This window comes from Triturus cristatus, chromosome 11 (genome assembly GCF_964204655.1).
Source record: "Triturus cristatus chromosome 11, aTriCri1.1, whole genome shotgun sequence".
Lineage (NCBI taxonomy): Eukaryota > Metazoa > Chordata > Amphibia > Caudata > Salamandridae > Triturus > Triturus cristatus.
Window position 1 is genome coordinate 721,927,217 of NC_140594.1, and position 24,124 is coordinate 721,951,340.

At 46.7% G+C, this 24,124-nt stretch overlaps 1 protein-coding gene across 2 annotated transcripts in view; it reads left to right on the plus strand.

Moving 5' to 3' along the window:
• The first annotated feature begins 6,993 nt into the window (after positions 1-6,993).
• Positions 6,994-24,124, plus strand: part of LOC146785376 (ephrin type-A receptor 3-like) — a 540,333-nt gene continuing 523,202 nt past the window's right edge. For both annotated transcript variants that reach the window (XM_085634371.1, XM_085634372.1), the window contains exon 1: positions 6,994-7,252. In XM_085634371.1, coding sequence (XP_085490497.1) covers positions 7,162-7,252 — 91 coding nt within the window. In that variant the 5' untranslated portion in view covers positions 6,994-7,161. The remainder of the gene's footprint in view (positions 7,253-24,124) is intronic.

The window sequence follows — 24,124 nt, forward strand, 5'->3', positions numbered from 1 at the left end:
AGTTAGCCAGTTCGCAATTCTACTGCTCTGGCTGTACTAATGGCACAGCTGGTGGAGTAATGGAATGCACCACATACAGGGATAGGTTCACGGTACAAGCTTGCTTTATCTGTGGTATAATGACATTGTGTGCTGCAAATGAGTTGGGTCTAAAAATGAGCCGAGGCATAGCACCAACGGGTGGTGGCAACCAACAAGGATTGCTGCTCCTGTCGCCTTCTATCCCTGTAATCTATCAGTCCTCTGTATTAAAACGTGGGTTTCTTTTTTGTTGGGGGAGAGGGGAGGAAGGATAAAGGGAGGGAGAAAGGGCGAGAGGGAGGGAAGGAAGGAAGGAAGGAAGGAAGGAAGGAAGGAAGGAAGGAAGGAAGGAAGGAAGGAAGGAAGGAAGGAAGGAAGGAAGGAAGGAAGGAAGGAAGGAAGGAAGGAAGGATTCCAGACACGCACAAAAGTACACTGTAACTTATGTGAGAAGAAGTATTCTGATGAGTCCCAAGTCATATCTGTACTGCTTATGGGTCATCCAGAAATGTCATATTCCTCTGACTCAGCTCATAACCAGAGCCTGGCTGGGTGTGACCCTGCCAGGCTGGATTAATGACCTTCCTCCCCAAGCTGTAGCATCAGAGACCTAGCCTTTCACGGCAAGCATTCCAAGGGTGAAAGACTCCTCTCGATAAGGGAGAGGTGGTGGGTGGAGCTACAAGTTATCCATCAGCAGCTGTCACCTGGTGCCAGGCACCAAGCCGATCTTGAGAGAAGGCAGCAAGGGAGGAAGGGGGATTTCCCGAGATCATGTGGCATGAGACTCCTGGACGACGCCATTTTGAACTATCTCAGAGGCCTGGGCAGGAAGGAGGGAGCAGGGGTAGAGAGGTGATGTGTTGCTGCCAGATAGGGCAGCGGAGGCTTCCTGCCAGCCCTCTCCAAATTCTTTTAAAAGGTCTTGGATAGGAAGAGGAGCTCTCTGGGGTGCGGTCTGCTAAGGAAGACTGGTGCTGGATCCTGGCGCCATGGGCAGTTGGAAGGAAGAAGCCCCTGGTTGTCCCAGGACCCTGAATTGCACCAAAAGGAGAGCCAGGAGAAAGGCTGGCGCAGTGAGCCAGTGAAGACAGCTCCCTGATGAGTTCACCCTCCTTGAGACCAGGAGGTCGACGGAAAGTGCTCCTAGTGGCCAAAATGGTGCAAATCGGAAGCCAAGATACGCCCCCCAGAAGGTAGGCGACCTTTGACCTCTAATTGGACCGATGACAAAGTGCGTGGGGCTCTGCCGCCGGTCTCAACTAAGTCCCTGGGATGGGTCAGGTCCCGGGGCTGCCCCCAGAAGAATCAAAGGCGGGGAGCGCCATCGTGCTCCCTGTGAAGTTGCCCAACAGGGGTGCCAGGAGCCTGCCCTGGCTCCCAATAGAATTGGAGGAAGGGGAGCGCTGTCGCCCCCCCCCCCTTTGCCAGAGAATAGAAGCAAGGGAGCGCCGTCGCGCTCCCCGTGAAGTCTGCCTATGGGGCCTGGGACCCCAACTCCGGGCCCCGAAGCCGGGGTGTGCCGTCACGCTCCCCGTGAAGACCTCCCTGGGAGGGGCCCAGGATCCCCAACCCCAGGCCCCGGTGTGCCTGGCTAAGGAGGGGGAGTGCCATCACACTCCCCCGCGGCCAAAGCCGGCCGGCCAGTGGTAGTCTTTGTTTCTGCCCACAGGCAGACCAGAACTGAGGTACTGGCTCCTGCGGCAGCACACGAGGGTGGTGGCCAGACAGGGAGCCAGTGGAAACCGCCGGGGGTGAGCTCCCCGAGTGGCTCTATAGTAAGCCTGCAATGCGGGGTTCCCAGTGGAACCGGGACTCCGAAGAGTGAGGCAGCAGGAGCGGCCGGGGTGGGCTCCCCGAGCTGCCGAAGAGTGCTCACCTGGGCATACACGGGGTCTGGGTGGGACCAGACCCCCAACGATGGGCAAATGCACCGCAGGGCTGCCATAGCAGGCAGCACAGCTCTCCCAGGATTAGCAGGAGAGCCGCTCATCTAAAATGCAGGTGATGGGGGAAGAGCGCCCCATAATGCTTTACAGAGCCTGGACAGGCCTGCATGAAAACATGTCCGTGTTCCACGTGTGGTGGCCCCAGGAGAGCGGGGTCACTATCAGGTGTGTGCAAAGGTGCAGGGGGAGCTGCAGGATTAACACAGACTCCCCCAGCATGAAAGTGTGAAGTCCCTCCCTATGTCTCTGGTGGACTTAAAAGAAATAACCCCTCAAGGGGTCAGCCATCTGCCAACAACAACCTATTATTGGAACGTTTGTTCTTCAGCTAAGGGTGTGTTTGGGGACTGCACCATTGTGTGAAGGGCTGAACTGGGGATGTCTGATGAAGGGCATATCCTGGAGGCGGAGAGGTGCAATTGCACTTGCACCAGAAGTGCCTTTATCTACTGTTATTTCTTATGAGGGACTGAAAGTCATATGTGTAATGGGAAGTCATAAGCCAGGCGGGGTTATGTTGTTGGACATTCCTGCTAGAGTGTCCGGCTGTATATGCTTAATCCTGTGATTATAACTGTGATTACTTTTAGGGGCTTTTATTGCAATGCATTATAACTGTTATCAGCCATGATAAGTACTGTAATTTTAAGTGATGCTTAAACATGTATTCTTGCTGCTGTGTTAGGTGAAGAACAACCCAGACTGTTAGCCCTTAAGATGTAGAGGTTATGTTATGTTACGACTATTTATTGTGCGCACAGATACTCCAGCCAAGGAGCGTCCTGGCGCAGAGACAAGGTAGCACGTAACACAACCACAGGCTAAAAACAGATACTAGGAGAGAGCTAAAACAAGAAGGTTTTTATAGCCCTCCGAAAGGTCAGAAGGTCCTCCAACACGCGGATCTCAACAGGCAAGGAGTTCCATGCTGACGCAGCCATTACCCTAAAGGAGCGGCCTCCCATGCGGCTAAGCCTGAATCTGGGAACCACCGCAAGGGCCATACCCTGAGAGCGAAGGCTGCGGGCAGGAACATAGAACGACAGACAACTCGACAGGATCTCCGGGCCTGTACCTCGCAAGATTTTAAAAGCAAGGCACAATACCTTGAAGAGGATACGCTTCCTAACCGGAAGCCAGTGTAGGGAGCGGAGGACACCTGTCACCGAGCAGAATCTGGGCAAGCCAACGATCGCCCTTGCCGCAGCATTCTGAACCTGTTGTAAACGGGTTAGTTCAGCCTGATTAGCCCCAGCCAGGAGAGAGCTGGCGTAATCCAGGCGGGAGATGATGGTAGCCTGGATCACCAGCTGCCTGGTCGGGGCGTCAAAGAACTTGAGAACAGGTCTCAAGCCCCTCAGGAGACCGAAACAACAGGCCGCGGTTCTTTTAGTGTGGCCAACAAAGGAGAGGCCCGCATCCAGCCATACCCCCAGATTTTTCACTTCCGATACCGGGATCGGAGTAGGTCCCAACTCTGAGGGCCACCAGTGGTCGCCCCACAGGTGTATACTGTATGGCCAGTATGAGATGCTCAGTCAGGGTTATGTGTCACCATGGCAGGTGTGCCCATGTTAAATGCTTGTTGAGATAAATGGGGTGGGTCGCCACTGGGATGGTGCCAGTGAGCAAGGCCCTCACGCCAGGATATGGTCAATCTACTGCATTGGGGGCAAGATGTGCATACATAGGAGTGGTGGTACTAGGCAACCACCCTCCCCCTGTGGGAGGGGTGAGAATGTTACGCAATGTCACAAAGCAAATCCAAGAGCTTATGTAAATTGGTAAATTGGTGCATAGTATTGAGTAGTGTGTGTGTAATAAATGTACTCTTCCTTTTATAAAGCAAAGTACAGACTGGACAATCAATTATTGAGTGTTATTTCTGCGTACTGGTAAATTGCAATTACTAGCCCACACCACCTCCCTTGAGTAAGCCTTAGACTGCTCTGCAACGCTACCCTCTGAGAGTCAAACGCTACAATGGGGTGTTTGGTTACCAGTGAACGACAAAGGTAGTCATGTTATTTGTGCAAGCCTCACAGATACTGCCTCATTTTCCAAAAGGAAGGAAGGATAAAAGGAGGTTAAGAAGGAAGGATAAAAGGAGGTAAGGAAGGATAAAGGGTAGGAAGGATTAAGGGAAGGAAGGAAGGAAGGAAGGAGAAAGGGAAGGAAGGAATGAAGGAAAGGGGAAGGAGAAAGGGAAGGAAAAATTAAGGATAAAGGAAGGAAGGGTAAAGGGAGGGAGGGAAGGGAGGGAAGGAAGGATAAAGGAAGGAGGGGAGGATAAAGGGAGGTAAATGAGGAAGGAAGGAAGGATGGAGAAAGGGAGGTAAGGAAGGAAGGAATATAAAAGAATTGATATGATGGTATAGAAATTACAAAAATAAAATAAAACGCAAGGAAAGCATAAGAAGAAAGCTATTGCTGCGTGTGTCGAAAGAAACATGTGAGACCAAAGGAATAAACAGAGACGTGCGGTGGATATGGGAGAAATAAGTAATACAAATAGAGGCGTTAGGGATGTAAAGATGAAGCATGCAGAAAGCAGACAACAAGGAAAGCGAGGACGCTGAAGTAGTCCTGGTTAGAAGGGAGGTGGGGGGTAAGGCAGTGGGGAAAGTGAGACGGGAGAGGTTGTGTTGTGTTTAATTCCCATGCGCCGGATGAATAAACGCCATCAGCAGATGCTCGGTGATGCGCACAGAGCCCCATCCCCACAGGGGAGGAGGCGGGAAACCTGCGGTACTACTCGCCCATCAGCAGTGGCGGAGTGAGGGACAGGTGAGAAAAGGCAGAACAAAGACGAGAACTGTAAAGACACTGGTCTGGAACGGCACGGCCCAGATAGTGCCCAGGTCTGAACCCGAGCAGGCCCAGTTTCGGCAATGCGCTGTGGTACTCGTGGCTCGCTCTGAATCCCTTTTCACCGATGGCTCCATCTCTGTTCAGACTCAGTGAGGACTGGCCAAGTAAGGAGCCTCTTCTGAAATGGCCGCCTTTAATAGCAAGGCTATAAGACGGCACGGTGTTGAACACTAGCTCTAGTACTGTACCCCCCCCTTGCTTAAAGAATGGAAACGCGCACTGCGACACCTCCCCGAAATGAGGATTACAAGCTAACCACTCCCTCTCCCAAAACGTCTGAGATTGTTCTCTTTCCTCCCGACTCGTCAAGTCTTGCTCTTTTCCCAGAGTAGAAGCGCGAGCGCCTGTCTCTTTAAGAGGATGCAGGAGCTCGCGCAGCGCGCTTCCTCGCCTGTGCCTGTGGGAGAAGCATGGGAGAGAGGGAATGAGAGAAGAACTTTGGGCTGAGGGGGGAAAGGAATGAGGGAAGGGGGGGGGGGGGGGCGGCGGCGGATACTGAGCTAGAAAAAAAATGAATGAGGAGAGGAGTTAAGTGAGGGTATAGACTCCGGGCTGAGTGAAGGGGAGATAGGCATCTGGGGAAAAAAAAGAATTACAATTGGAAAGGAGGCAACGGAGGGTTGCGGGGAAAAAAGTGGAAATTGAGAGAAAATGGGAATGTGTAAAACAAAGGGCAGAGAGTGGTGAGAAGGGATAGGTCTGGAAGAGAGTAGAGGTAGAGAGGGAATGGCATGAGGAGAGCTGGGTCAGAAATAGATTTAGAAAAAGTAGAAGACGGGTGAAATGGGGAAAGTGGAGGGGAGAGAGGCTAAAGGGGCGCTAATGTGAGAACATGCACAGAATGAGCGACAGAGAATAAAACATAGAAATAGGTAAGGACAGTGAAAGGCACGGACAGAATGATATCCGATACATATAGATATATTTGATATGACAAGGATGGCTATGTACACAGAATGAACAAGAAGCGAAGACAGGAGAGGGTAACGGAAGGCAGAAAAAACGCATGTGTTAAATTTGGAAAGATGAGAAATCTTAAAAGTGTGAGAGAAGAGCGCCGAAATGACAGACAACGACAGGGTCGAAGGAAGAAGAAAGAATGAACACGAAAATTAGTCAGAAAGGGAGCGATTGAAAGACTTATAGAAGAGAAGGGGAGAGGGGAAATACAGAAGGAGAAGAGCTAATGAGGGCGAGACGGCGTGAGAAGAGAGTGGTGAGACGAGAGACGAAACGAGTGGCAGGTTTAAAGGCAAAACAGAGGTGGAAAACTAGGAACGGAAGAGATAAAGAAGAAGGGCGGAAAGAAACACAACCAGGAGAGAAAAGAAAAAGGAAAGGAAAGTGGAGCCGGAAAACAATGTGGAGGAAAAGAAACAAGGGATTGAGACAGAAGTAAAGCAGCGGACAGGTGGCAAACATGCTCCATTAAGGGCGGGCTAAGGCGAGGAGGAGATGCGGATGGTAAAGAGATGGAGGGCAGAGGAGAGTAAAAGATGAAAGAGAGAGGAGAAAGAATTAAATAAAACTAGAGCGAGATTGTGGGCATGGCAAATGAAGGAGGAAATGACAGTAGAGGAAAGAGCACGTTACGTTGCAGGTGTTGCTTATAAATGTGCGCGTGAGACGCTGTACAAAGGAACCCGCGGCCACAGATTATACATGTGTGCGTAAGAGGCGCAATGAAGAGCAGCACACGACACGACAGTACAGTTAGCAGGTTCATCTTACAAAATACTGATAGAGGGAAACTGGGGGTACATACTAAAAAGCAGCGGCGCACAGACCGGTACGATAGCTAGACATACGCGGGCGGACGGGCGTGCATAAATGTTAACATTGGGAAAAGACGGGTAGGAGATGAAAGGCAAGAACTAAAAAATAAATGAGTCAGACAATTGAGTGATGGAATGAGAGAATGGGAAATGGGCACAGAAGGGAGGTTGTAATGGACACGTAGAAGAGACCCGGAAAAACAAAAGCAAAGAGTGATACACGCCATGCACTCTGGAGAGGATGGAGCAAGGGTACCAGGAGCGCGGGAACGCTGAAGCCTTGAAAGGGAAACGTGCCTGCGCCTTTAAAGAGGAGGCGGTGGGCGGGGTAGGGTTAGAGGAGGCGCTACGAGGGCACACTATTCCCAGGGTCTCTTTGGTGCAGCCAGCTGCTTTGAGTGACAGCTGAAAGCCAGCCTGTGGGTCCTCCCCCTCCTGCCCCTTCTCCTGTCGCCCCCCCTCTCTGCCCGCCTACCCTTCTGTCTCTACAGCTTAGTAACTTTGGCCAGGGATGCAGCAGGCTGCTGCGCGCCCCGAGCCCGGAGATGGCTTTCCCGTGGATTTATCCCCTTTTCCTCGTCACCCTTTGCTGTGTGCTGCCTGCCCGACCCTTGCGGACATACCCTGCTAATGAAGGTAGGGAGAGGGTACGGCTCACCTGGGAGGGGAGGAGGAGGGGCCGGACGGCGTGTGAGGTGTGGCGGCAAAACCTCTTTCTAAAATGACTCGTCGATGGATGGCATCCATGAATGAATTAATGGATGGGTGGGATGAGTGGATGGATGGCGCAGCCTCTGGGCAGAGTTGTGGCTCGCCCCTCTTGACACTGTTTTTGAACTTGCAGCAGTACAATAAGATTGGAGAGCGGGCTGCAAGGATGTCCAGCTGAAGCCCTGGGGGTGTAGGGGTAGGTGCCAGCGTCCGAGGGCTCCTGGCTTCTATTCTATGCCTGCTGCGCTCCGGGATACTTTGCTACACAGCACCGCGTTTATCTACGAGCAAATATGAGCTGAAAGCACGCGAACTGCCCATAATGTGGTCAAGGGCATCGCCGAGCTCACGAGGAGGCAGGGGGCTTGTGCTGCCACTGCCCACATCCCAGATGCTGGAGTGTGCCCTGGCAGACAGGGAGCAGTGTTCATGGCACCCCCAGCACAAACTGCGCTGGGAACTCCTGCTGCGCTCACAAGCAAAAACCCCTCCATCCACCGAGAGCCACGGAAACGAGGTATAGCGGGCAAATGGGTCCGACCAGGATCACACTCTGAGTAAGCGGAGGAGCCAGGATGGGGCTACCCGCATCTGCGAGTCTGACAGTCCTGTCTATGAGAGCGCTGTGCGGGGAACAGAACTAGGGGTCTGGGGGAGGGATAGGACGGGTCGTGAACCCTTGCCCTGTGCATTTTGAAGCCATGAAATGTGCTCTGGCAGGGTGACAGATTGAGAGTGTACTGTCAATTTTCAGGCGAATCCGAAGACGTCCCCGTCTGCCAAGTCCGTTACGAGTGGGGAGATCCCTTTGGAGAGATGTTTTGTGCCCGAGAGAGATCGATGCAGGCTAGGACTGTGGAATCAAGCTGGGATTCACCTCTAGCCTGGTCAAACCTCTCCATCTCACCGAGCCTCAGTTCCATCATGTGCTCTGTGATCAGGTGCTTGGAATAGCAAGAATATGTACAGAGGCGCTAGTAGGAACGTGCAGTCACATCCCACCTGCACCGGCGGATGTGCACGCGCACACACCCCATATGCCAGTTATTAATAAGAACAATATTTTACGTATATTGCCCCATATCATAGATTTTGCTGTTTCTAAGCGCTGTAAATAACACGAGTCACTATTAACCAATTTATTGGACCTCGTGGGGACGAAAGGATGTGTTAGTCTTGCAGAGAATTAAAGTTTATTTGGGGGTGGGCTACATGCAGCCCGTTCCCCCAACCCACTACCATCTGAAAAAAGGCAGGATAGCCACGTGGCTCACAACTTTCAAATAGCCCTTTGACCCCTATCAGTGGTTCTCTCACATAGGATTTGGGGAGTGGTGACGATGACTTTGAAAGAGAAACCTGCCCTGATGTTGAAAGGGGTGTCCATCCAGCTGTGCTCATAAGGACACTCCAGCTGTGCTCATAAGGACACTCTATCAGCCAGACCCAGCTTCAAGACTAGCCTTCTGGCTTTAAAGTGTTGGTTCAAGTTGAACTTCCAGTAAAACCCGCTGGAATACACTTCTCGTGTTGGCTACCCTCACAATTCGCGGCTTCCCTGCTAGAGACAACGCAAAGCGTTCCTCTGTCCCCCAATCGCCTTTGCTGCATAAACACTGCAACATGTGTTAGCTTTAAACATCACTCTGGCCACCAGGCACAACACCAAAACAGTTCCCTTATACGCCACAGTAAAAACAGAAACCCTTCCAACCAATCACAGCTTGCGGAGTAGCGAGCTACTCCACAAGCCAGTCCTCCAATGCATTGGAGTGCTCTGCAGGGGTATGAAACTCTATGGCAATGCAATAACATGCAACGCTCTGGAAGGTGGTCATTCTCTGACTAAAGATAAAGGTGAAATGAAGGTCAAACCTAAGCTTGTCATATTTCAGGGTTTCATGGAGGGTGGTGGCTCTTGATGCGCAAACAGCAAGTCTAGACTCCTTGCCCCTTCCGCACACGCTGAGCGCTGATTTATGGTACAGGACTGGGCCTGGGCGGTAGGGATAGCGGCATCCATCTTTTTGCCTTCTGAAGGTTCTAGTTACCTTGGGTTCTAAGACTTTTATTTGCCAATCTGTTAAGAAAGCTTGAGTGCCAGCCTATGTTTTATCTGTTCTTTTGTAGCTGCTGCAGTGTGTTTTCGTATGAATGGATGTACATACGGATTGATTGAGTAGGGAGGTAGCGGCAAATCCTTAGATTTCTGGAGGAAGTGCTAATTCTAGAGAAATTTTCCAACGGAATTTCCTCTACCAGATAATTGTGTTGAAAAGTCAGAACTGTGGATTCTCCTGGGGATTTATCATTTTTGCCACAAATTGGGACATTTTCTATTTCAGACAGAGTCTCAATAAGATCCTCTTGTATCTTAAAGTGGTATAATTGATGGGAATTTAATTACGTGCTGGATGGAGTCCTGCTGCAGGTGGCTTAACCCAATGAGTTATCTTATTACTCTTAATGGAAGAACTCTTGTTTGATTGCATCCCAAAATACAGGGCCAGACTTGCAATTATATATTATTGTATGACTTACTCTTCACTCAGTCTTGAGTTACTCTTGAGCAGGGCCAATAGAATTATGAGGCATGAGAGGACTAAATTATTTGGCAGTGTTGACTAGTATATATGGCAAGAAAAGGCAAACTGTGTGGCGTAATGCAGGATGTTTGTGTCAGTATTCATTATTTTGTCACTTTTACGCCTGGTAACATTGTATAGGAACATATTCCACTCTATTAACCAGTTTAATACTCAAACACATCGATGAGCAACTGAAAGGTGACCAGTCAAACTTTGCAAGGGACTTCCACTGCGTAGGAACGTGTGTAATCATGTTTATTAACTTTTCATCTGTGTGAGTCAGAATCAATTTTCCTGTTCAAATCTGCAAATAATGCAGCAGATGATAATTTATGTGGAAAATGTGGCAAATCCACATTTATGTGGAAAACGCCATTGCTGCAGATTGACACAATTCCTGTGGCCCTGCTCATGAGTTCACATTTTAAGCCATGGTAGAAACGTTTGCGGATCAAGTCCTTATTTTCATTTCTCTTGCACGATTTGGCCACAGTATTGTGGGAGCTTCAGTACAGGTGATAATAAAAATGGCCTCTTATGGCGTGGTCTTTTTTGTGACATACTATCCCATGATATGTTACATTACATTGTGCTGTATTACAACACGTTACATTAAGTTAGCTGTGATGTCATCTAGTATTATGCCTCTTTGCGTTTCATTATGGCACCTAATATTATCTTGTTACAATATGCTGAAGTGTGCCATGTAATATTCTGAACATGCAAGAACAGCACTGAGTTGCCATAGTGTTTTGGTATGGAAAATGCACTGAACAGTATATTAATGTATTGCTCTGAAGATGAGTTTGGTGGGCTGGTTGTAGTGCCGCACACTGACTGGAATAAGATAAAGTGTGAAACGCGTCCCCTTTCAGGGCAGGCATAATGTTTTCCAGCAATGTTGTTTTCTTATTATTTGCACTATAGATAATTAAGATTGTGTTTGTCTTTTGTACTATGCATTGTCCCAGTCAGTGCTTGAAATGCAAAAATAGAAGTGCAGATACTCTGAACCAGAGTACCTGCTTGTTTCTGAGAAGTGCCGGTACTCTCCAATTAAAAGTATTACGTCACTCTTGAAAAGTGCTGGTACTCGCCCACTCAAAATAAACAAAGCGCTGGTACTCAGTACCGGCCCATGTAAAGCACTGGTCACAGATATAAATTGTTCGCAGGCTCTGAGACGCTCGGTTCATTTCTGGAATTTGCTACTCAATATAAATAAAAATACAAATACTTAAAATTGTGGATGCTATATGCATTTTTTTAACTATTTTTCTTCCTTTTAAAATATTTACTACAATCCCTTCTGGCCAATTCTCTGAATGTATTGTGAACTCATGTCCCTATTTCATGCTCCTTGTTCCCTTTCTTTCTAATGTTCAGCGGTGCTTAATACTTACGGCGGCGTTAGCGTAGGTAATGGTGCCAAGGGACTCATTGCAAGCAAAGAAAATGGGTATCCACTCCCTCCCATTGGGCAGTAAATGCAGCCGTATTTGGGTTGCATAAGGCCCCACACATCGGAGAGCTCTGGTGCCACTGCACCTGCTGCATCAATAATAGCTACACCCACTTGCACTTGTTTAAGAGTTGCTCATTCAAAGGACTCTGAGATGGTGTGTACAGTATTCGTTTTGCTCACCCGTAAACCCAATAAATAAAGCCTGTGTTGCTACAAAAGTGTCGGAAAGCCAAATGCTACGTGGTATATCAATATATATAGTGAATTAATAATTTCTGCAACTTAATCTTCACTAAGGGTGGGGCATCAATATATTGCATGGGATATAGCTCGTTTCAGTAATATCTAAACTACACTGTTCGACTGCTCCATTGAAAAGTAAGTATATAATTACAATTCGTAAATCTACTTATACTTGGCTCATATGGTGGAGTTAATAATAGTTCATGTAAACTAACCTTACATTATGGTGCTAGGACAATGTAGTAGATACTGAAAAAGATGGATAGACAGGATTCCTTGTAGGGGGGGGGGGGTGTTGCTCGGTAAAAAATATGTCAAGTAATTTAGATATTCAGTGTCATCGTTGGTGTCACTATTTGGTCACCATCATACCCTTCCTAACAGAAGCGGACTTTTTCCATCTCGACAGGTAGATAGATCAGATGCAAATGCTTGCCCAAGAAAGATTTTTATTTTACCTTTAGTTTGTTAGAGCGTGGTACCCCGAATGCAGGGGCGTAACAATGGCCCCCACAGGCCCTTCATTGCGGTGGGGCTCCAGGGGCCCCCTCAGCAAAGTACGCTGGCCTGAGCGCTCCTGAGTGAGCCGGTATGGGGCCCTCCATATACTTTGCAGGTGGGCCCCCTCGAGTTTCGTTATGCCACTGCCTTAATGTTCTAATATGTAGCCATCCCACACATCTCTATCTCTTCTAGGCACCATAACTTACAATCCTGGTCCTTTCTGTGACAAATCATCGTTATCAGGTGTGCTTGTCCAATTCTTTCATTTGAAGCAACCTGTGACTACAACTTCCAGATCACCTTATGTTGTCAAATCGAAGCCCGGGACCGGAAACTTGGTGTCCCGATGAAATGGATCGAGGTGGCGCCTCTAATAATATGCCATTATTTCAAGTTCTACTGTACATATCTACTCGCCAACGAAGAGTGTTCTCATAACACGTTTTTGGCCCTTCAGAATTCCTGGTGTTTGAACAGAACAAGGAGCAATAGTGCAGTTTGGCACCTTGGAAAAGGTTCTGACTGGGGCACCATGGAGAGAGAGAAGCACCTCTTACTGGCAGTGCCCTCCCATCAAATATTCATTGATAATGTCAGAACGGCCCAGAGGTGTGGCTTATGAGTAGGTCTCTTCCTGGAACGGCTCTTGTATCTCATGTTGGTTTTATAGTTTGGTTTCAGGTGGTACGTGGCTTTTGTTGGGGGTCAACCTTTTATCCTACTACTAATCTCAACATCCAGTACATGCATGCAGTACAAGTTTGAAACCTAGCTCTCTGAAGGTTTTAATCCATACTAAGTGATAATCGCACTTCAGGAAACCCTGACATGACTATAGACATGGACATAGAATTGCAGTGACTGTCCATGTAATCGACGACCATCACATGACCAGAAGAGTGACTTAGGATGCAACCAGATCCAACTTTTAACAAAAGACATAGGTTTTATTTTGATAGCAAGCACAAGTTGCCTTTGAAAGGCGCAAGGGCCCACTATAACAGTGAAAACAGGTTCCTGCAGAGCAACTTAATAAAAACCTATTTAATTGTTTTTAAGTTTTTCAACTATGTGACAATACACATTGAACATTTGTTAGCTTTCACACTTGCAACATAATTTTGAGAATGTTGTTTTTCTGCCAAATCAAGGCTGTAATATCTATCTATCTATCTATCTATCTATCTATCTATCTATCTATCTATCTATCTATCTATCTATCTATCTATCTATCTATCTATCTATCTATCTATCTCTTATGATTCTATATTGCTATATTGAGACCTCAGTCGTAAACTCCTGGTCCCAACGATAATGCTGAATATATATTTATATAAACTGGATAAGGGTGCTCTCTCACTCAGGCCCCATCAGATATCCGTGTACGTCCTTGTTAGTTTGGCTTAACAGGAAGATGGGTCTAAATTCACACGGTTGTGCTGAGCTGGTTCTGGGACTGGTTGAAGCCGTGCCTCCAAAACCTGTAACTAGGCCATGCATTGCAAGTGTGTCCCAGAGGTACCCTCCGTTCCCCCTTTGTGCGGCGTGTCCCAGATGTAGCCGCCATGTTTTGCACTCTCCGCCTTTTCTTATAAAGTCATCACTGAAACATCCGCTCAGAACTCCCTGTCTCTAACTCCAGTTCCCACAGGCGCTGAGGGGAAGCTGTGTTTTTTTCTAAATTTATCCTAATGCGTTTCTGTCACAGAGAGTACTGTACTTCCTGTGGAGCGGCACAGTGTTTCACATTGCACAAGGCATCTGCGCGCGTTCGCGTTTCGCACAGCATATCTGCTTTGCACGGGGGTCGAGAGGGGATATTGGGAAATGGGTCGCAGGTGGTTGGAGGGTTGCTCGCACCTCTGGAGGCGGTAGGTTTCTGTCCCAGGAGCCGCTCGTTTCCCTCCTCCGAAAATATGGAAAAAACGCGGGACAGGTGTCAAACAGCAGCTGTGACGCACCCCACTCCCCTCGTTTTAGGCCTCATTTTTCTGTCACGTTTTTGCGAACAAAAGGTTTACATTAACAAAACTCGCATACTTTCATTCTCGTGGGCCCGATTATCTGCTCAATCCACCATTCGCTTTATGACCTCCGTCACAAGACCAGAATTACCCACTACCCTGTTTTTTGGGGGTAGCCTGAGGATTGCAATTTCTTGTGAGTCATCATCTGACAGGTTTTCGATCTGTAAGCCTTATGTTCAATATACCCAAATGTTCTCTAAATCTCCAGGCCGGTATATTTTGAAGACGACAGTTCTACTCTCAGCTCTGCTACGCTCGAAAAATGAATTGAGATTTTTTTTTTTATTACCTATGGAATAATAGCTAATCGTAACATTCAAACAATACGCTACAAAGTGTTGATAGCACCTTCTGTTCACTGGGTCCCTTCCCAAATCACGTGACTGCCCGTAGGACTATCTTTCCTGTTTGAGCAGTGCTGTGAGGGTAACTCGGCAAGAATTATTAATTTTCCAGAGCATGAACTCATGATCCCCGAAAAGATAGGACTGACATTTCTCTGGACGTTTATACCCGTCTAATGCAAAAGCCATAGGGCCGTCATACTTTCTAATGGCGGCGCACATCCTTCTCAACACGGCTGATGCACGTTTGCATCAACAGCAGCAAGCAGTGCTTCTCATAATGGCTGCTGCACGTGACGGCTAGCGGGCGAGCACCAGCACTGCTCATGACGGCTAATATACTGATAAGGGAAAATCAACAGCATCTCTCAACATGGGTGCTACACTAATGACAGGACAGCACCAGCCCTATTCACCATGACGGCAACACTGCTAATAGGACAGCACCAACCATGCTCAACAAGGCTATTACACTGCTAATAGGACAGCACCTGCCCTGTTCAACATGACTGCTACACTGCTAATAGGATGCACCAGCCCATTTCAACATGGCTGCTACACTGCTAGTAGGACAGCACCAACCATGCTCAACAAGGCTATTACACTGCTAATAGGACAGCACCTGCCCTGTTCAACATGGCTGCTACACGGCTAATAGGATGCACCAGCCCATTTCAACATGGCTGCTACACTGCTAGTAGGACAGCACCAACCATGCTCAACAAGGCTATTACACTGCTAATATGAGAGCACCTGCCCTGTTCAACGTGGCAGCTGCACTGCTTATAGGACATGGCTGCCAATAGGACAGCACCAGCACTGCTCATGATGGCTACTATAGTGCTAAGGACACAGCACTACCATGTTTCAACATGGTTGTTAGAATGCTAATGGAAAGCACGAGCACTTTTCAGTAGGACTATGATTCAAATCAGATGCAACTGATACTTCTTAACATGACAACTGCCCTACTAATGGGACAGCATCATTTCTGTAGTTTGCTATAGTTATGATGCAACAGCGGTGGCAATGCTGGTGTATTTCTATTGGGAACTGGAACAACACCAGTGCTTTTCAATTAGGGTGCTGCACTTATAATGGATCCTTATTGGCACTTCTCCATCCTAGTGCTGTCACTTCGTATAGGAAGGCAACCAAACTGCATATCAAGGCTGCAAAACCTTTAATCCTACAGAGTCCAATTTTACCACTGCTTCTACTACACCCCAAATACCCCTGCATCACCCTCATTTTAGAGCAGTGCTGGTTTACTTCTCATGGAGGACCACCAGGCCTTCTCCGCAGGGCAGATCTACATCGAGTTAGGTAGTGCTGGCACGGCAGAGCAAGACTTGCATATTTTAATAGAACAGCATTCGCTCAGTTGAGCAGGATTTCTACATTAGCGATGGGACAGTACTGAACAGTGACAGCAGTGCGCAGGGCAGTACGGACACTGCTCAGCAGGGCTGAAGTGCTAGCACTATGACAACACTGACATTGCACATTGGGGCTAATATACTAATAATATGTCATTATTAGCACTGATCAGCATGGCTGATGTTCATCTAATGGGGCAGACTCAATCCCGCTCAGCAGAGGAGCTGCATTCCTACTGGGGCAACACTGGCCCTCTCAGCATTGCTGCTGATGTACTTATATTAGGACAGTACTGGCACTGCTTAGGAGAGCTGCTATATTCTAATGGGACAGTACTGGCACCTATTAGCGGGGCTCACACACTGCTAATTGGACAGAATTCACACTGCGCAGGGGTGCTCATTTATTGCTAATGGCACAGTCCTGGCATGACTTAATACAGCTTACTTTCCACTAATGGGACAGCACTTGCCGTTTAAGTATTATGGGGTTCTCATGTGAGACAGTACTGTCAGTACTCAGCAGGGCTTCTATACCTCCAACTGGGCATCAACAGCACTACTGACCGAGACTAGCTACTCTTCGAAAGATAACACCTGTATGTTCTAGGAGAGTTGTCATGTTTCTCATACAAAAGTATAGGATCATCTCAATATAGCGGGTTTAGGATGCACGCTACCCGAAGAGTTCAGGCACAAGGCTATGACTGCTTCTAATAGGACAACACAAGTAAGCCTCAGCATCGCCACCGTGCAGTTAGTAAGAAGACTTCAGTCAGTCAGACCACTAACACTGTTCCACCTTGATGGAGGTGATGTTTTGTTGGTCAGAATCTCAGACATTATTGGAAACTGCAACACTTAGAGACCCACACTGACTTCCTCTTCCTGCTCACATCACCTTTAAAGGCTGTTGCATAATATACAAAGCCTTACACACTGGCACCCACAAGAGATGGTATCCAAGGTCAGGACCACAGGAGTGCCATGTAAGATAACGCAGTAGCAACCTTAAAACTAAGAAATAAAAAAAACTGAAATTATTTTTGCCTGACCTTTTTAAGCATCCCTTCCAAGCCTGCCAAGCACCATCTCTCCTCCAATTCAGGAAAAAGGCAAAAGGCCCGAGTAATTTTTTTAAGATGGAGAAATCTTGCAAAATTCACCGATTTTATCCTAATTGAACTTTGTTAAATTTTGCAACAATGTGCATTTGCAAAATACCAGGTGATTTTTGACCATAAGAGACTGGTTCGAGCACAAAATGTTCTGAGCCTAACAGTTGAACTGCTATCAAGAAATATTTTCTCCTTGAACTCCTCTATTGGTATCTTGCCTGAGTTTTGAAATGTGTGTTGTTCCCTTTCAGTTGTCATGTGAGATGCCAGCAGCCTAACGTTCCTACTAACACCATCTCAGAAAAGAACTGTTACACCCCTCAATTCTGCCCCCCTTGCCAACCCCGTCTCCCTCCTTTAGCTCTCTGCAGTACTGCCTTCTGCTCTCCTTTGCTCTGTTTCCGCTTCCTAGTGCACAGTACTCTGTTCGTTTATAGCCAATTTTGATATATAGAAAAACTACACACATACATACATCCTCGGCAAAAGCAGAAATTCGCACTTTAGGTATGGGGGTATGTGAAATCTGTGTAATTGGAATTTCGAGCAATTTATGCGTAATTACTCAAAATGCAAATATTTCAGCCTGAAAATCATTGTGTCAATATTTGGTCTGAGAGGCACTGAAAAAAAAGGATTTGCGATGTCTTCAGTGATGTTATGCGTGATGTCACTGGCCATTTCATGAGTGATGTAATATGTGAGGTCATAAGCATTGCATTGCAGGGGCATAAGTTATAGTTAGCTCAGGTAACTAAACCTGCTGAATTTCTATGGTTTTGTGTGTGAAAAATCTGAGCCTAACTATAACGTCCATGTAAGCTTTTGTATTTTCAGTGAACTTCTAAGGTTTTTTAAAATTCTATTTCCTAGCAATAATATCCCTGTAACCTTTGTATTTTTCAGTGAATGTATATGTTTTTTAAAGCTATTTCATAACGATAACGTTCCTGTAACCTTTGGTTGTTTGTATGTTTAAATGGGTGTGTAAGTGTGTGGTGGGTTTGTGAGTGGGTGTGTTAGTGGTGTGTGAGTGATTCTCTGGGTTTGTAAGTGGGTGTTTGAGTGGCTGTATGGGTGTGTGAGTGGTTTTCTGTGACTGTGACTGGGTGTGTGACTGGCTGTAGGGGTTTGTGAGTGGGTGAGTATGTGCTGGGTGTGTAAGTGGCTGTATGGGTCTATAAGTGGGTGTGTCATTAGCTGTATGAGTGTGTACGTGGGTGTCTGAGTGGCTTTGTGAGTGTATGTATGAGTGGTTTTCTAGGTTTGTAAGTGAGTGTGTGAGTGGCTGTACAAGTGTGTAAATGGGCTTGTAAGTGGATTTTGAGTCTCTGACGGTGTGTGAGTGGTTGTACGAGTGTCTGAGTGGGTGTGTAAAAGATAGTTTTCGGGGTCTCTGAGTGGGTGTGTGAGTGGCTGTATGGATGTGTGAGTGGTTTTGTTGGTGTGTGAGAGTGTGTGTAAGTGGGTCTGTGAGTGAGTGTATGTGTTTTTTAATTGGGGTCTGGATCCACAGGTCTGCCGTGGATTCACAGGGGGCGCACTGAGTGCCCCAGTGGATCCACGAATCCTCACACAGGCACAAAAAAGATCTTTGACTATTTCCTCACTAAAAAGGGTCCCTCACAGTACCCCTCCATCAGTCCCCTGGGGTCGGATACCTCTGTCCTGACCTTTTGTGTGCTATTTCTACTTTATTTCACCCTTGGAAACCGTGTCTTGATTCACAGAATGACAGCCACAACTTTTCCCTTGGGATGCAGTCAGCCAATCAAGGCATTGCTGTTGGCACGTGGATCCGCAGATCCTTTGCAGTAGACCTGCAGTGAATCCGCATCTCTAGATATACCTGAATCTTTTTTATTTAATGACTCCATAACAGATTTACACAAAATTACAAAAAGCAGACTTTCTGGCCCAAGATCAAGCTTTCTGCCAAATTTGGTGTAATTCAGTTGAGCGGTTAGGGCTGTAGTCGTGTTTAAAATCTCTATGGGAAATTACATGGGCAAAACACGTTTTGCGACTACCCCTTTTTCTCGGCCCCCACTTGACAAATCACCCAAAGCTTTCTAGACAGCATCTGAAGTGAGGGGTACACTAGTTTTGAAAATTTCGTGAAGGTTTGTCTAATGGCGCCAAAGTTATTAGCAAAACAAAAAATGTTTTTCCTATGGATACTAAGTCACTAACTCTGTCAGATTGCCACGACGTTCGGAACGAGGGATTGTCCCGGGACGGCTGCTCTGCTTGAAATACAATTACAGCTGATATATTTTTTGGCTTGAAAACTGATGTACTATATTATATACCTAAACCGGAGGAAACTGCTCTTTGTTGCTATGAATATCCAATAAGCCTTGAGAAAGCCCTGGTCAAATAGACCAAGTAGGGCGAAACACGTGTCAGTGGTTTGCACATTCGAAGCACAAAACTTTACAAAAACAAGGATGTAACCAACAATGATCTTTTCGAGAGAACACAAGAAAATAGCTATTTTTCCAAATTAGCATTAGAACCAAACAGGATATTCACTGGGAGATCCAATTTCAATGAAAGAGGAGATAACGCTTAAACTTCCCTTGTACAGTTATAGAAACGAGGCTGGAAGGGTCAAGTGCCTCGGGCCAATCTCCTCTACCTATTGCAGACAAACACTGGCAATATCATCCAGGACCCCTGGACCTTTTTCTTGCACTTACGGATACTACACATGTATCTATGTAAGTATATATAGATTGACAAAGGCTTCCTTGAAGCCGAAACGCGTCTCTCTTGTCGCAGGGTCGAGGGAGACCCAAGAAAATAAATAATGCCGTATCTTTACAGCCTATGTGTGTGCCTCCTTCAATTGGAGTAGAATTGTGTGTGTTTATATATATATATATATATATATATAATCGTTGTAGATCAAGTTATTTCAAAGTTGCTGGGAGAACAGCTGTGTGGTCTTGACAGATAAATCACTTAATAAACACTATTAACACTATTGTGGTGCCGGCCTTATTGGCCTACACACTGGTGTACCACTAATGGATAAATAGCATAGCGGGCATGGGAAGCAGCCTCCATATACAGAAAGGCATCCCCTGGATAGTTCCAAAATGTTTTGCACCACTGTGTTGGTGCAAAGTTGCCCAGGCACAAATGAAATGGATATTACTCACTGTGCTGGTGCTAATTCATCAAAGAGTTATCGCCACCTTCTTTTCACTCAGTATTATTTTAGCGCTTCCTTCTTGCACAATAGAATCATTGGGGTACCTTTAAGGCAGTTTGTGTTGAACACGTTTTTACTTTCTTGCATTTGTATGCAATTTTTAACTTTTAAATATTGACTTGCACGTAGTTCCACTGCAGAATTTTGCTAAAGTGAATCTACACTTTCAGAATTTCATATTAATCCCTGTCTCTTCCTAAATTCTGCATCCTGCGTTTTTCTATGCTATACTACACATTGATATTAACCCACCTTGTGCTTTTCGGCCCTCCTATAACGTCGTATAGGTCACATTGAGTCCCCAACATAGGGTGAGACATACCTGGGATCAGTGGCGTAACGATAATTGAGGGGGCCCCCTGCAAGGTACGTGGAGGGGCCCCCTCCGGACTCTATCAGGAGCTCCCCGGCCGAAGTGCAGTGCTGAGTGGGCCCCCTGGAGCTTGGGGGCCCCCCTCACTGCAGGGGGATGCGGGGGCCTGTGTTACGCCCCTGCCTGGGATGGCTGAGCATCTCTCAGGCATGTCTGGCTGGCTGACAAAGCAGTGGTTATTTTAAAAACCTGCAATGGATTTTGCCCACTTTGACTTATATTGGACACCCCACATAGAATAAATATTAACAGACTCAGTCTTAACTGATACGTTCACTTTAAACTGAGTGTGCTTATATTTATCGTATGTGGATATCCTGGAAATCTGTCATGCTTATGTCCCACCAGGAGTTATGCTGCAGGCCCTATTATATATCATGGGCAAATGGTTTGGGGGCACATTCTAGCTCTTATAAGGTCTTCGGGCCCCAAGGAGCTATGCAACAGCAGAGTGTCTGTGTCTCTTTTATGCCCTAAAAAGACGACGACCAGTTAACCCAACGAAAGCTATTTTATGTATTAAAAACGATAACTGACTAAGCCAATCAGTCTATGATTTCCATCTATCACCTGCAGTTGACATGCATATTTCTGCCGCCAAACCACTAACCCGCTGAGCTGTTGAACCCTTCAAACGTTAAGAATCCTTTACTCTAGGGTTTATTAAGCCCAAACTAGGCCCACGAGGGTATTTGATAAAGAAGTAACAACACCGAGGAGACTAAACGCATCAAGTTTCGAGTAAATATGATAAAATGGCGGCTAAAAGATTCCACTCAAGCTGGAGCCACACTAAAAACATCTATTTGTGAAAAGTGGAGGGGGCAGGGCAGATCGAGTGGCCAACCTAACAAAGCAGTGAGCATGTATAATGTTCGAGCAATAGCCTACTTGCGCATAAAGGATAAAATGCTGAGTTGTCAGGGTCCCCCGACCGGTAGCCCAGCACATTGCAAACAAATCTCTTCAGCAGCAGTTGAACCGACTGAGCTTCCTCGCCATCTTCTATACTACCCTCCCTTTCGGATTCTCTTATTCAGACTTGCTCTTCGAAGCCCTGAAGGGTTAAGACGCAGCACAGATACTGTATGATCAGATACAGCGCGCGCACAATTAGCAAACAAGGCCCCAGAGATGTCTGTGCAGCCTGGACGCCGCGCCTAATGAACAGCCATTCCTTCATGTCCAGTACTGTCCGCGCGGCCTCCCCATGTAATATGGAATTAGGGGGGTAGGCGCGAGGGGCAGGTGACGTACGAATCTCACTCTCCAAGCCACAAACAAGTCGCCCCCTTGGGAACACAAACTTTAAATATTCATAAGCACTTGACCTAATTGCTCAAAAGAGAATAAATGTATACATACATGCATATGCGCTGCGAAGACAGCCCAGCTGGCTCGCGCAACTGCTGCTCAGATTTATTAGAAACATGTGCTCGTGTTAGCAGCCTGGCGGGCCAGCTCAACCTTTCATCATTCTAAGGTAGCTGAGCGCAGTCCATAAAGTTGGTATAATATTAAGGCCTGCTGTTTACGATTGTATGAAACAGCAAAACTGTGAGAGCAAGCTGTGGCAAAATACCTGTGTAGGTAAGTAGGGGCTTCCCTCCGAGATTCTCTTACCCGCCTTTGCATCAGCAAGATTTAAAGGCATATCTGTTCTCTAGTAAGTGCTTAAACTATGACACTGTCACAAGCCTTGCAGTTTGAATGTGTTTATTCTGTCTTAGCGCTAAGATGCCCATATTGGGCATACAATGCGCTCTACAAGTTTCAATATAACATAATATGGCTCGCCCTTGGGTAGAGCAGGTTCTGAGAAGCTGGGCCAGTGGAAGATCCTTCAACATCCACATCCAGAGTTAAGTGAAATGTAATTTTAATGGTATTCCCTGACTTACCTTAGTTAGCACAGACTGAGCTCAGAGGCTTATTATGTCACGGTACTAGGTGAGTGCAGAAATCCAAAAGAACTATTGCACTTGAGTCAAAATATAAATTACCTACGGCCCATGCCAAACTATTAAAAAATAATAAATCTATTCCTACAAAACACTAAAACCATGCAAGATAAAGATTGAGTAAAACAGTAAAACATGAATAATATTTATTTGACCAGTCAGTTGGACCCCTAGTTAAATTGGAATTCTTTGGGGGTCCTTTAAACTCCATATGGATGCCAAGCACTAGTTGAAAAATGAAGATGTCTCAACATAGGTTTTCCAATGCGACCACGGCCACACATGTACCTCGCGACTGCAAAGAAATTCTGGAATAGAGTTGTGAAAGTAACAAAGTTCTTTTGAGCAGAAAGTCTTCACTGCTTGCAGTGATGGGTGACTTCGGAAACTGCTCACTCATTATCCTGGAAGAAATCATCAGGACTGGTCACTAAATTAACCAAAACGTCAAAGCACAGCACCAGGTGTGCACAGTCACAGCAAAGTGCTGACAAATGGCTTCAAGGCACACTAGAGCTCTTCTTCTCTGTAGTTCTCTTGTGTGGTTATAGGCTGCCAAATCAACTTAGGAAAGATCTCAAGGCACTAGCCCCAACAATGGAACAGTATGAAAGTCTCTCAAAGAGAAAATAAATGCCCACTAGACTGGGACAACAGTGCGGCTGCATCTTTCTGCCCTAGTGCAGGCTCCTTGTTCAGCTAGCTGGGCAAGATTCAGCAAGATGGCGTGTTGTGGAAGTAGCACAGGTTTAACATCTGTTTGATAAGTAAGTTATTTTCCCCTTCAAGAAGTTTGGCCCTGTAGTGGTCCTTAAGCAAACAACAGGTGGGTGTGCAGGATTGCCTCACCATACACCCATACCACGTGATCTTTCACAAATAAAAGAACCTCCCCCCAATGTTGTAATGAAGGGCAGCGAGGGAAGGGACGATGAGGTACCTGAAAATGACTGATTGTTCACCTAGTTACTTTGTTATAACTAATGCCACATAAGTGGCTGAGAATTTACCAAGCGATGGAGATCACAAAGTCATGATCTATCTCTTCCTTCCCCCTTATACTCCTTGGCCCCAGCCCCTTCCTCTCCTTCTTTCTTTCCCCATCTCACTCCTCTGTAAGGTGAATCAGGTCCATTCATCCCTTCACCCTTCCGAGATTGAAAAAATAAGCACTATCACTCTGACATGGACACTCAACCTTACTTATCTGAAATGGGTCCAATTTTCCACAAATCTCCCAGCATTTGACAGCACTGCTGCCAACTGTTCCTGAAAAGCAGCTTTCCGTCAGGTCCCAGTAATGGATGCAATTTTAACAACATCTTCTGGACCTGTGCATTGCTCCTGTGAGTGAAGCAGTGACTGTATGTGTAAAAGACACACAATTGATGGACGGAATGCAGAACAAATCAAAACATTCACCCCCAGTCAAGAGATCAGGGTTAAATCCATCATTCTTTTGCTCACCATGCCACCCCAGGTTAGACCTGGCTATTTGCAAATCAGTCTTGACCCTGTGCCTCATGGGAAAAGTCCAGCCCGAACTGCCAAGCCAGGTCCTCCCTGGACTGGAAA